The 12,848-nt window shown below is 38.9% G+C and overlaps 1 protein-coding gene across 6 annotated transcripts in view; it reads left to right on the top strand.

Annotated features, from left to right (window-relative positions):
* MAP4K5 (mitogen-activated protein kinase kinase kinase kinase 5) overlaps positions 1-3,700 on the top strand; it is a 113,999-nt gene extending 110,299 nt beyond the window's left edge. For all 6 annotated transcript variants that reach the window (XM_053224448.1, XM_053224450.1, XM_027065680.2 and 3 more), the window contains one exon: positions 48-3,700. In XM_053224448.1, coding sequence (XP_053080423.1) covers positions 48-135 — 88 coding nt within the window. In that variant the 3' untranslated portion in view covers positions 136-3,700. The remainder of the gene's footprint in view (positions 1-47) is intronic.
* Positions 3,701-12,848: the final 9,148 nt, after the last annotated feature.

Raw genomic sequence — 12,848 nt, 5'->3', positions numbered from 1 at the left:
CAATCTCTGTCTTCACTCTTAAGTCTTTTGTTTTGGTTTAATTGCAGGGTTGTCGTTTTGGAAAGTAGGCCAACAGAAAATCCTACTGCACACAGCAATCTGTACATCTTGGCTGGACATGAGAATAGTTACTAAACACCAAAACTATCTCCAGTGACAGGAAAATGAGTATACTCCATTGAAAGCAAAACTCTCTTAAGTTCAGTACAAACTACACTAGGATTTACTTTAGCTCTTAATGGGTTCTATCTCAAGTGATCTGTACTTTAAGGTGGAATTCAATATTTCTGTAGCTGGAAACAGCGATTCTATCTTGCCACTGTGTGGTGGTTATATCAAGTTTGCTTAATAAAAGCTATGAGACAAATAGTCCTCTAGTTCCAGGAAACACAGTCTTTTTAAAAAAAATAATGTTTGTAACAAGGGTGCCATGATATTTTTAGATAACAGCTCACGTGATTATCTTCAGAAAGATAAATTTAGTGACAGTTTTCTTGTTTTATACCATGTTTGATTCCTTCTTAATGAACATAATTTGGTAAAGAAATTATCAAAGAAGCCTTTCACTTTTACATTGGCCATTCTGTATGTTTTTGTAAAATAGAATATTTAATCCTTATTTATTAATCTCTTGCTGGAGTGGTGTAATGTATGTAACTTTTAGCAGAGGAGGGTTTCAGAGCAGCTTAATTTTTTTTATAATGTATAAAAATTTTGTTTACCTTCCAAGAGTAGTACTTTGAGGGGTTAAAGGCAGAGTGTTTGGGTTCAGTACATACATGCAGTTTTACTTAATACAAGTATTTTATAATACAGTATCATCCAGAATCGCCTTAAAAGGGAGTTTTGTGTTTTCAATTATAGATAGTTGCAGGGGGTCATACAGAAGATACTGATAATGGCTGAAGGATTGTTAAAGGGGTATGTATGTCTAGATGTGACTACCATGTGTATGTATTCTCGACAAGCAGTATAATATACCTGTGATTTTTTTTTTACATTAGGGATAATGCATAATAAATTAATATTCATATATATTATCATCCCGAATGTAAGGGGGGATGTATTTAACTGCCCATGATATGTATTTTACTTATACTGTACCACAGGGGAAACTGTAAAGCAGCTACATGTGTAATCTTGGGTTTTTTCACATATGTAGGTATTCATTTTGAGTAGGTTTAAGAAAAAAAATATTTAAATGAAATTGAATTCCTGATGGGATAGTATAAACAAGTATTATAAAAACCAGTATTCTGAAAATAAGAAAGGATAGGGCCATTTTTGAGTTTGCTTCTCTTTTGCTATTGTTAGTACTCAGAGTTGAAGTGTCACGTTGGTACCTGTTGTCCTAACACATTTACTGAGAACAGCTAGCATTGAGATCATGAACAAGAGGCTAGCAATAGCAAACTATAGATTACTCCAGCAGTTACTTGAGAAGAAAACAGTAGAACGATCTCATTCAGTCTTTACCAGCTCTGTAAAATAGGGAGTGTTATCATCTCCATTTTCCAGATGAGGAAATAAGCGTTTAGCAAAGTTAAGAGACTTACCCAATTCACACAGCAAGTTGGTGGTTGAGCCAGACCGTGAGTCTTGTGACTCTGTTCTTTTCACTATGCAATACGCAAACAATAAAATGTTATGCAAATAAAATATAAAGTAAATTTTCTTTTAAAATGCACATCGATATGATTTCAGCAAGTGTGAGCCTGTTTATTTTGGGTATGTTAAATGGGGCCCCTGGACTGAAGGACACTGGATACAATAGATGACAGGGGACCCTACTCAAAACGAAATATTTACATACATACTGGATACAGAGACCAATGCCCTCCTCTCACTGAATCCTGGCAGCCAGACCTTCCCACCCCAACAGTATTGGAAGTCTTCTCTGTGCAGTCTGGCCAGTTCAAGTGGAAAGACCTAAATAGATCCTGACATGAAAATCATAGTTAACATGCCCTCCACTCCATGCATCCAGACCTTGCAGTTAGCCTTATAGTCAGTCCTATGATATTAATAATTTTTAAACAACCAAGACATATGAAATACCTGAGGAAAACCTGTAACATAAAAGGGAGAAAACAGTTATGGGAAAGAAGCACTTAGAGGCAACAGACTATGCAGGATAATGTCAAAAGAAAAAATATACATTCTGAAAGATGTTGCAAGTATGAGTCAAGAGTAGAATACTAAAAAAGGAGCTTTCAGAAAATAAAAAGCTCTTAGAAAATATGATAGCATAGCTGAATAATTCAGTAGAAGCTTTAGAATATAAAGTTGAAGAAATTTCTCAGAAAATAAAAAGAAATGGAAACATTGGGGGAAGGGGTGGGAGTTAAGACTAATAGCCGGGGAGGCCCGTTATCCAAAAAAAAAAACAATAAAGAAGAAATCAGTAGAGTATTTCAAGAAGTTTTTCCAGTACTGAAGAACTTCAGATCCCAGATTGAAAAGACACAATAGATTTAAAAAATCTGTACCAAAGCACATCATTGTGAAATTTCAGAGACATGGGAGCCAAAGAGAAGATCTGTGTTTCCAAAGGAAAGGGGAAAGTCATACATCAAGGAATAAGAATCAGGATAGCTTCAAATTTCACCAGAAGCAGTGCCTTCAAAATTCAGAAAGAAATTTCCAACCCAAACTTCTGGATCCAAATACATTATTAATCAAACCTAAGGGTAAAAATTAAGATATTTTTGGTGGTACAAGCTCTCAAAAACTGTACCTCCCATATAGCCTTTCTCAGGAAGCTACTAGAAGATGTGCTTCATAAAAATAAGGGCATAAATTAAGCAAAATGAAGACATTAGATGCAGAAAATGGGTTTCCACACAGGAGGGAGATGGAAATCCCTGGTAGATGGTGATGGGGTATCCAAGGATGACACTACACCAGGTGTAGAGAGCATACCAGCATACTAGAAACTCCTGGAGAGACTGAGAAAGATTAAACTGATAAAATACTTGATGCATCTCAGTATCTTAAGAGTTAGACACCTAGCAAAGAGCAAGAGATTCCTCCTAAAACAGACTGAGAAAAGAACTGAGAGTAAGATCATTTTCTTTGGAGACCCCAGAAAATGGGAGTGAGGGACTTAGAATATTGAGATGGAGAGGTGGGAAATGTTGACATAAGGGTGCATTATTGAAGTCCTTGCTGTGTAGACAATGGCAGCTTGATTCTACCAGGTCTTTAGAGAAGCTGTGCGATAGCTCCCATGATGGTCTCCTGAAAGACAAATGCCTGGGGCATTTATCTACAGACTCCCACTCATGGTTGAGTTGTTGCTGGGGCATTACGGGCATGCTCCCCTGAAGTGTACTGTGTGCATCTGGCCAGGGAGGCTCCTTAAGTGTCAGAGAAGGCCCTGAAGCAGACAGCTGAAAGAGCAGGCAATAAATCTGAGCCTATTTAGAACTATCCACCACCTCTAAAATCAGAGGTGGGTGGAGGGGATGTTTCTCAAGGTCCTCAAGGTCTTTTAATCAGTGATGGTATCGTTTCTAAGCAAAAACTTATGAAAGACTGGAGTGCCTGGGTGGCTCAGTCAGTTAAGTGTTCAACTTTGGCTCAGGTCATGATCTCCCAGCTTGTGGGTTCAAGTCCCGCACCGAGCTCTGTGCTGACAGCTTGCAGCCTGGAGCCTGCTTTGGATTCTGTGTCTCCTTCCCCTGCTCATTCTCTCTCTGTGTCTCAAAAATAAAAGCATTAAAAAAAATTTTTTTTATCTAAAACTGAAATCTGACCTCCCCCAAAAAAACAAACAAAAAAAAAAAAAAAACAAAAAACTGGCAGTTAATTAACTCCAGGAAAGCAAAATGGTGTATAGAAAAGAAAAATAAACGATGTCCAGTGTTTGAATGACATAGCCTTGTTAACAGCAAATATGAATCTAATCAAAATTACAGCATACTTGTAGTGGGAGAGGACATGGTGTTATGGATATAAGGTAGAAAAATATCTAGATCCTCATCTTCCATAGTAGGAAATCAATGGATAATACCTAAAAATTAAATATCAAGAAATAGATGGGTCACCTGGGTGGCTCAGTCAGTAAAGCATCTGACTCTTGGTTTGCAGCTCAGGTTATGATCTCACAGTTCAATTCGAGTTCAAGCCCTGCATCAGGCTCTGTGCTGACAGCATAGAGCCTGCTTGGGATTCTTTCTCTCCCTGCCCCTCCCCTGCTTGAAGTCTCTCTTCTCAAAATAAATAAACACTTTAAAAAAAAATCAAGAAATAGCTTATGTGGGGCACCTGGGTGGCTCAGTCAGTTAAGCATCCAACTCTTGGTTTTGTCTCAGGTCATGGTCTCAGAGCCATGAGATCAAGCCCCACGCCCACCTGGAGTCAGGCTCTGCACTGGGCATGGAGCCTGCTTAAGATTCTCCCTCCCTCTCTGTCTACTTCTCCCTCCTCCCTCTCCCTCTCTCTCCCCCCCACCTCTCTCTCAAAAAAGAAAAAAAAATCTACCTTGACAAAGGAGCAAGTCAAGTGTTTTCATTCTCACAACTTGTTATTTATAGAGATCCTAATCACTTTCCTAAACCTAGAAAACAAAGAAATTTTTAAAAGATTAAAAGATCTGGAAAGGAATAAAAATACCATTTGAAAAAAACTGTTAGAAATCATGAATTTGGAAAAGCAGCTGGATGCACTGCCAGCATTATACACATCTGTATACCTGTAATAAAGAGAAGGTGAAATTTTAGGATTCCATTTACAATACAGAAAACTATCAAATATGTAAGAAAAATGAGATGCAAGCTCTGTATACTTGAAACTAACAAAACCTCAATGAAATTAAAGAACTAAGTAGATGGCAGATGACGCCATGTTGATGAATTAGGTTTGATATTGCAAAGCTGCCAGTTGATTTAAAGATTCTGTGTGATTCCAGCAGATACTTTTATGGAGATTGACAAATTGACTCTAAAATTACATAAAATGCAAAGGGTCAGGAATACTCATGACAAGCTTTTTGGGGTTTTTTGTTTTGTTTTGTTTTGTTTTGTTTTTTAGAGAGAAAGAGCAGGAGCTGGGGAGACAGGCAGAGGGAGAATCTTAAGCAGACTCCATGCTCAGCGCCAGCCTGACAAGGAGCTCAATCCCACAACCCTGGGATCATGACTTGAGCCAAAATCAACGAGTCAGACTCACCTGATTGAGCCACCCAGGTACCCCAGCTTAAGATAATCTTGAAGAAAAAAAAAACAAACCTGGGAGTCTTAGGCTACCAGATTGCAAGAGATGATAAAGCTACTATAGCAGTTAAGATACGGTGACATTGGCATGAAGACAATGAAATACAATCGTGAGTCCACAAACACACCCACACTTACCTTGTTTTCTGACAGATACTGCCCTGGAGTGAAGGATAGCCTTTTCAATAAATTATGTTGAAACAATAACAGAATATCAAGGGAATCTTGACTGCTACCTCACACAACAAAAAGAAATACCAGATAGACTGTAAATAATCTAAAATATATACAACTATAATTCTTTTAAAATAAAACATCTTCACAAACTTGGAATAAGCAAAGATTTCCCAAACAGAACAATAAGACTTTGACCATAAAAGGAAAAGTTGGTAAAATAGACTTAATTAAAATATTCTGTTCATCTAAGGACACCTTTACAAGAAGGAAAAGACAAGCCACAAAATGGAAAAGAGACTTGCATTACATGTATCCACAAAAGACCTACCCAGAAGACCCAAAGAACTTCCACAAATCGTTAAGAAAAAGGCAGATAGGGGCGCCTGTCTGGCTGAGTCCATGGAGCACATGACTCTTGATCTCAGGGTTGGGAGTTCAAGCCCCACACTGGGTGTAGAGATTACTTAAAAAATCTTTAAAAACAAAAAAGGCAGACAACACAACAGAATGGACAAAAGATTTTGAACAAGCACTCTACCAAAGGTAACATCCAAGTAGTCAATAAATATACGGAAATGTATCCAACTTCCTTGGTGGTCAGATGAATACAAATTAAAACAACAATGCAGTACTTTTACACAACGACCAAAATGGCTAAAATGAAAAGGACAGACAAAAACAAATATTGGTGAGATTGTGGACAAGCCAAGGCATTTATACTGCTAGTGGCAATGTAAAATGGTGCAGCACTTTGGAAAACAGTTTGGCAATTCCTTAAAAATGTTAAGCATGGATTTGCCACGTGACCCAGCAATTCCACTCTGAGGTATCTTCCCAAGAGAAAACGTGCACATAAAAACTTGTATGCAAATGCCCAAAACTGAATTCATAACAGCCAAAAAGTGGAAGCAACCCAAATATTCACCAACTGGGAAAAGGGTAAACAAAGTATGTTCTATCCATGCAATGAAATACTATTCAGCAATGAAAAGGAACAACATGCTGATACATGCTACAATGCAGATGAACCTCAAGAACATGTTAAGTAAAAGAAACTAGTCACAGGGGGTGCCTGGGCAGCTCAGTTGGTTGAGTGTCTGACTTTGGCTCAGGTCATCATCTTGCAGTCCATGAGTTCAAGCCCCGCATCAGGCTCTGTGCTAACAGCTCAGAGCCTGGAGCCTGTTTCAGATTCTGTGTCTCCCTCTCTGTATGCCCTTCCCCCACTCATGCTCTCTCTCCTCTCAAAAAATAAACATTAAAAAAAAAGAAAAGAAAGAAAAAGAAACGAGTCACAAAAGATCACATATTGTAATGATTCCATTTCTATGAAATGCCCAGGAAAGATAAATCTATGGAGACAGAAGGTAGATTAGGGGCAGGTGCACAGGGCAGGGGTTCAGAATACAGAGTGATTGTGAGTGAGCATGAGGTTTCTTTCTGAGATGATGGGAATGTTCTAAAATTAGACCCTGATGATAGCTGCACAACTGTAAACTTATTAAAATCATTTATTTGTACACTTCAAATACAATTTGTACACTTTGCACATTTTTTGTACATTTTATTATACTTTAAGTGTACCTAAATAAAGCTAAACAGAAAAAGCGTATCCAAGGGGTCAGGAAACACTTTAAGAGGTATTCAAAGTCATTAGTTACCAGAGAAATACAAATGAAAATAATAATGCCACTACCAAATAAGACCACAGCACAATACTATCACACATGAGTGACTAAATGCTATCACACACTAGAATGACTAAAATGAAAGAAGACAATATGAAGTGTTGACGAGGGTGTGGAACAACAGGGACTCACGTACTGCTTGTAGGAGTGCAAACTGGTACAATCACTTGGAAAAACTAAAGCTGAACAGGCACGTAAGCTCAGAACCCAGCATTTCCAATCCTAGGGGTACACCTCAAAAACGTGTTCACCAAAAAGCTATATGACTGTTTCTAGCAACATTATCCATTGTTGCCCCAAACTGGGAATAACCCAAAAGTCCATTTACAGTTGAAAGGGTAAGTTTCAGTATAGTCACAAGTCAAAATACTGCAAGTCAGAAAGGAGGAACTACCAACAAGAGCGTGCATTTCAATCCATATCTCTGAAAGAAATATAATATTTGGAAATGTAACGATGGGAGGTAAAGAGTATTCTAGTCAGAGGAAACTGCATCTGAAATCAACATAATTGAGAGTTAAGCTCCTGTATCAGGGTTCCTCTGCTCTTCTTTGGTTGTTATGAAGAAAAAACTGTAGAACTGGGCTCAGAGAACACCCGGCTGCAGGAGCCAGTGAACGGCCCCTTGGGGCCTCAGGAGAAATCCACTTCGGCAGTGTCCGTTCAGGCAAGATTGAGGTTCTGAGGGAAGAGAGAACCTGCTTGGCCATGGAGGGTGAGGGGCCTTGAACAACAGTCACGCTGAGACAGATACCCAAAGCAGAAGAAGGAATAGATACTGGGCTTTTAACGAAAGGGCAAATGGATGCTGAGCTGGTAAAAGCAACAGATGTCCTGTGTAGTTATAAACCATCACGTGGCGAAGCTTAAAAAAAAAAAAAAAACCCAAGCCACTCCCCGTGTGTGAGTGAAATAGTTCATTAAATCATTACGATTCTCACCCACAAGTTCTTCCCTCGGTAATTTTGGTAAGTTTAAGATTTAGCACACTCTGAATCTAAATTAAATCTATCCATGTATATAACATTTAACTTTAGATATATGACTTCATCCTGGTCTTTTTTCTCAAATCTAAATCTTCCTGGATTAGTTACTTCACTATGATTATTTGTGATAACTACGGGACATAGGAATCCAGTGATCTGAGTCCTTGATCACCTGCCAGAGCAACCCAACCATTTGACGTGTAACTGCTCCATATAAACCACTGACCATATCAAGCTTTCAAATATATATTTCTGTTTATGGTTTCTGAAAACCCACGGTGAATACCAGCATCCACTTAAATTTCTTAAAGCGCAGTACAAAGTCTTCTCCTCCAGGATCCCACAACCTCTTGTGCATCCTTTATTAAAGCTCCTATTACATATAATAAGTAGGAATTCTTTTCTCTCGTTTTTTTAAATTGTTTACAATTTATTTTAGAGAGGGAAAGCGAGAGTGGGAGAGATGGGCAGAGGGGGAGAGGGAGAGAGAGGATCTCAAGCAGGTACCGTGCCCGGCACAGAGCCCAGCGTGGAGCTCGATCCTATGATCCTGGGATCATGACCTGAGCCAAAATCAAGACTTGGACGCTCAACCGACTCAGCCACCCAGGTGCCCGGGAATCCCTTTCTCTCTGAAGGCTAAGGAACAGTAACACTTAGATTTGGATCCCCAGCACCTAACAGTTCCTGACATACAGTATGTAGGTAGTAAACATTTGTTGTATTGAACGACACTAGAACGAACATTATGAGTCAGTGATGCAGTAACTCACTCATGTATAACTAATAAATTTTTCTTCGACTCTTAAGAGTCTTGCTCCTGTAAAATGCAGATACATTGCAAATACCTTCCAATTTTCTGAAAGACAGGACAGTATTGGGAGTAAATCATTTAAAAATATTGAGCCTAAATGTATCAGTCAGAGTCTAGGCAACAAAACAAGAAACAACACTAGGGGCGCCTGGGTGGCTCAGTCAGTTAAGCGTCTGACTTCGGCTCAGGTCATGATCTCACGGTTCATGACTTCAATCCCCACGTTGGGCGCTGTGCTGACCGCTCAGAGCCTGAGCCTGCTTCGGACTCTGTGTCTCCCTCTCTCTCTGCCCCTCCCCTGCTTGTGCTCTGCTTCTCTGTCTCTCTTAAAAATGAATAAACATTTTTAAAAAATAGAAAAAAAAACAACACTAACCATTTTACTAGAGAATTAATACATGGACTTGTTGGAGGATTGACAAAGCAGAAATAGGACACGAAGGGAACCAGGAACAACCGCTGCAGGAAGCAATTACTACCAATAAGGGCTGGAGGAACGAAAGGGGCCAGTTTGGGATCACTAGAACCTGGCGACTCAGAGGAGAAGACCCACAAGACTGGCGCTCTGACCTCTGTGGAGGGGCTGCTGCCTGGCTGCCACAGGCTCATCAGGAGCTCAGAGGAAGGGTCCCAGGAAGTCGGGGATCCTACCTCGAGAAGAGGAGCTGCCGGGCTGATGCTGGCACCTCTGAAGGTGTGGAATAATTCGGGTTCTGGAAGGGGCAAAAGAAGTTGAAGCTAGGGAGATAAGGAAGAGCCAGAGAAATGGAAAGAAAGTTTTTTTTTTCATTTTCCACTCTCCATCCTCCTCCTTGTGTCTCCAGTTGGTCCAACCTTACTGGAATGGATTCTGAAAATATCATTTGCAGAATTGCGGCCCCCGCATAACAGAACAGAATATATAGAAGGGTTACTTTGGAACCAAAAGACATTAAATAGGCAAATAATACATCTAGAGGCAATATTTGACCTAGACTGTTATGGAGGGAACACTTCACATATAATCCCCCAAAGAGGGACTAACATGCTATCTAAACAATGCAAATACCAAGAGTGTCACCTAATAAATTATATGTGTCACTTTCCCTTAACTAATTTTCTAGTATCTGTAAAGTTGGAATTATAGAGGCACCAAAAGGAGGTATAATTGCTTTATCTCCATTCTACTGTGGCCCTTTATCTAGGCAGTGCTTTTAGGAAGATTTAATAAAAAAGACTCATGTGATAGTTATCTGCAACTAATGCTAAGTGAATTCTCTCTTCTGCAAATTACTTTTTCCTTGTATTACCATATAATTCTCGGTATTTCTATATGGCTACATTTTAACAAGCGCAACTTAGAACAGAAACTTTCAGTATCTGGTAAAGCAACAATAAATTAATATTCTTGACATGTATCTTAAAATTAATAAAATGTCATCTAATCAATTATGATTAGCCAAAAGACACTAACATTCTACTTTTTCATTGTGGTTCCATAAATTCACATGGTTAGCTTAAACTCTTCCCAGCCTTTGAAAATGCGTGTGGATTCTGGTTTCCAGTATTATAGCATACCCTTCTTTGAGAGAGGCTTCCAACATTCAATTTAATTCAACATATGCCTATCAATCACCTACTGTGGGTGTCGCACTGTACTTGGAGGGATACAAACATGAACAAAACAAAGTCCATGCTCTCAGTGGGCGCACAGTCTAATTTGAGATGGTCATAGGCAAAAGAGCTCTAACACCGGGCAGACTGGCAACATGGTGGAGAGAGATTGGTTCCAGCTGGAGGATCTGTTAAAGTTTTTGTGTAGGGGCGCCTGGGTGGCTCAGTTGGTTAAGTGTTTGACTTTGGCTCAGATCATGATCTCGTGGTTCGTGAGTTTGAGCCCCAACATCTGGCTCTCTGCTGTCAGCACAGAGCCTGTTTCAGATCCTCGTGTTCTCTCTCTCTCTCTCTCTCTTTCTCCCTCTCTTTGTCAAAAAATAAATCGGCATTTAAGACTTTTTGTATAATGTGGCATTTGACCTGGGTCTTCAAGATGGTTCCAATTTTCTTTTTGAGACAAGTTGAAGATTATTTGCCAATGCCATCTTATTAGTCTTCATATTTATCAAGCATACTGTAGTTCCCATTATTTTAAAAGTTAAATCTTATCTTCCCAACTTGAAACTGTGTGTGTGTGTGTGTGTGTGTGTGTGTTAGATTTACACAAACACACTCTCCTTTATCAAACTCTCTACTTGATCTTAAGATAGTAATGGTAGGAATCACTAGGACACAGAAAACGAAGACTTTTTTTTTTTAATTGTTGCCTTTTCTACACTTTTCCATATATAATTCTCCAAAATGCAAATACAGTAAAACCTTGGATTGTGAGTAACTTGTTCTGCAGGTATTCTGCAAGACAGGCAAACATTTCTAACACATTTTAAATTGATAAACGAGCGATGTCTTGCCATACAAAATAATATGGGACGCCGAACGTCACGTGATCACAACTGAGCCAATGGGTCTCTCTCTGTCTCGCTGCGGGATTGTGGGTGATCATCTCCCGTGCCGGATGCTAGGTCTCAGGCCATGGTGTTTGTAGAAATCAGTGATTTTTCAGAACGTTGGAAGGTGCCCACAACAGCCATTAGTATATTTTTGTCACTTCAAAGCACCTATGGACAGTCCTTTGCTTTTCCATACAAGAGTAAGCTTAGGAATGCTTGGCTTCATTCTAGGTCAGCCTGCCTGCAGATATAGGTCCTTTCCTCTGCTGCCTTATTGCCAGTTACATTAAGTACAGAATATGACAGAGTTTATTAATAATTTACTGTAGTCAACATCCGTGCAAGTGTATAAAATGGCCCCCATGCAGAAAAAGATTCCATTGAGCCAATAGATAGCAGTGATTCCATTAGTTATAGTGAAAGGCACCCTACACAATAACCCTCCTCTCTCTTGTCTCCCTCACACCAGCCATGAAGGTTTTCAAAAGTAAGTGCAGGTTAATTTTTTTTCTTTATATTTTGTATTTTATTTATTATTTTGTATTGTATTCCAGTACTGTATCGTTTTTATATGAATATCTTTGGGTTGTGGAACAAATCATCTGGGCTTCCATTATTTCTTATGGGGAAACTTACTTTGATATGCTTTGGATTACAAGCATGTTTCCAGAACGAATTATGCTTGCAAACCAAGGTTTTACGGTACTTTAAAATAATATCACACTTCATACTTGCTTTCATTAAGGCTTACTTACCATACTATATTCCAATTATCGATATTTCTATCTTCACCTCTAGAATTAACGCCTGAGAACAAGGACTGTACATTAACTCAACTTTGCATCTACAGTATGTTATAGGAAACAGTTACTCAATAAGTAATCAATTAATCTCCATTACTGTCATTCCATCATTATCATTGAGTACAAACAGCGACAAAGAATCTTTTTCCCATCCATTTATACCTGACTTGTGGGATTTTTGTTTGAAAGACCAGTGTTCCCAATTAGATTCACATGATGTACCTATTTTTATAATTTCTGAACATCATTCTTCAGACTAAGTTAGGGACATGGAATAGCAGTGACTGACCAATGCACTAAAGCCCATTTCTAAGTGCCAGAAATGGCATTTTTATTCAACAAATTTTAGTTAGGTACCTGCTATGTACCAGAAAGCATATTTTTAGACTATTTCTGTCACACTTAGGCAAAATGAACCTGTGGCACTCATGGTAGACCAAAGATAAGAGTGACGTAGATTATAAAACAAAGGAATGGAATATAGAACCGTCCAGTTAGCAGGGTGGCTCTACGTCTGCCCTGCCCATAAGGACAGAATTTCAAGATACTTAAGTAATCCACAAAATCTTTTTTCTTTCTTTCTTTCTTTCTTTCTTTCTTTCTTTCTTTCTTTCTTTCTTTTCTTTTCTTTTCTTTTCTTTCTTTTTCTTCTTCTTCTTCTTCTTCTTCTTCTTCTTC

Source organism: Acinonyx jubatus, chromosome B3, assembly GCF_027475565.1.
Source record: "Acinonyx jubatus isolate Ajub_Pintada_27869175 chromosome B3, VMU_Ajub_asm_v1.0, whole genome shotgun sequence".
Classification (NCBI taxonomy): domain Eukaryota; kingdom Metazoa; phylum Chordata; class Mammalia; order Carnivora; family Felidae; genus Acinonyx; species Acinonyx jubatus.
Note: the sequence above shows the minus strand (reverse complement) of the source record. Positions and strands in the feature narration are given on the sequence as shown.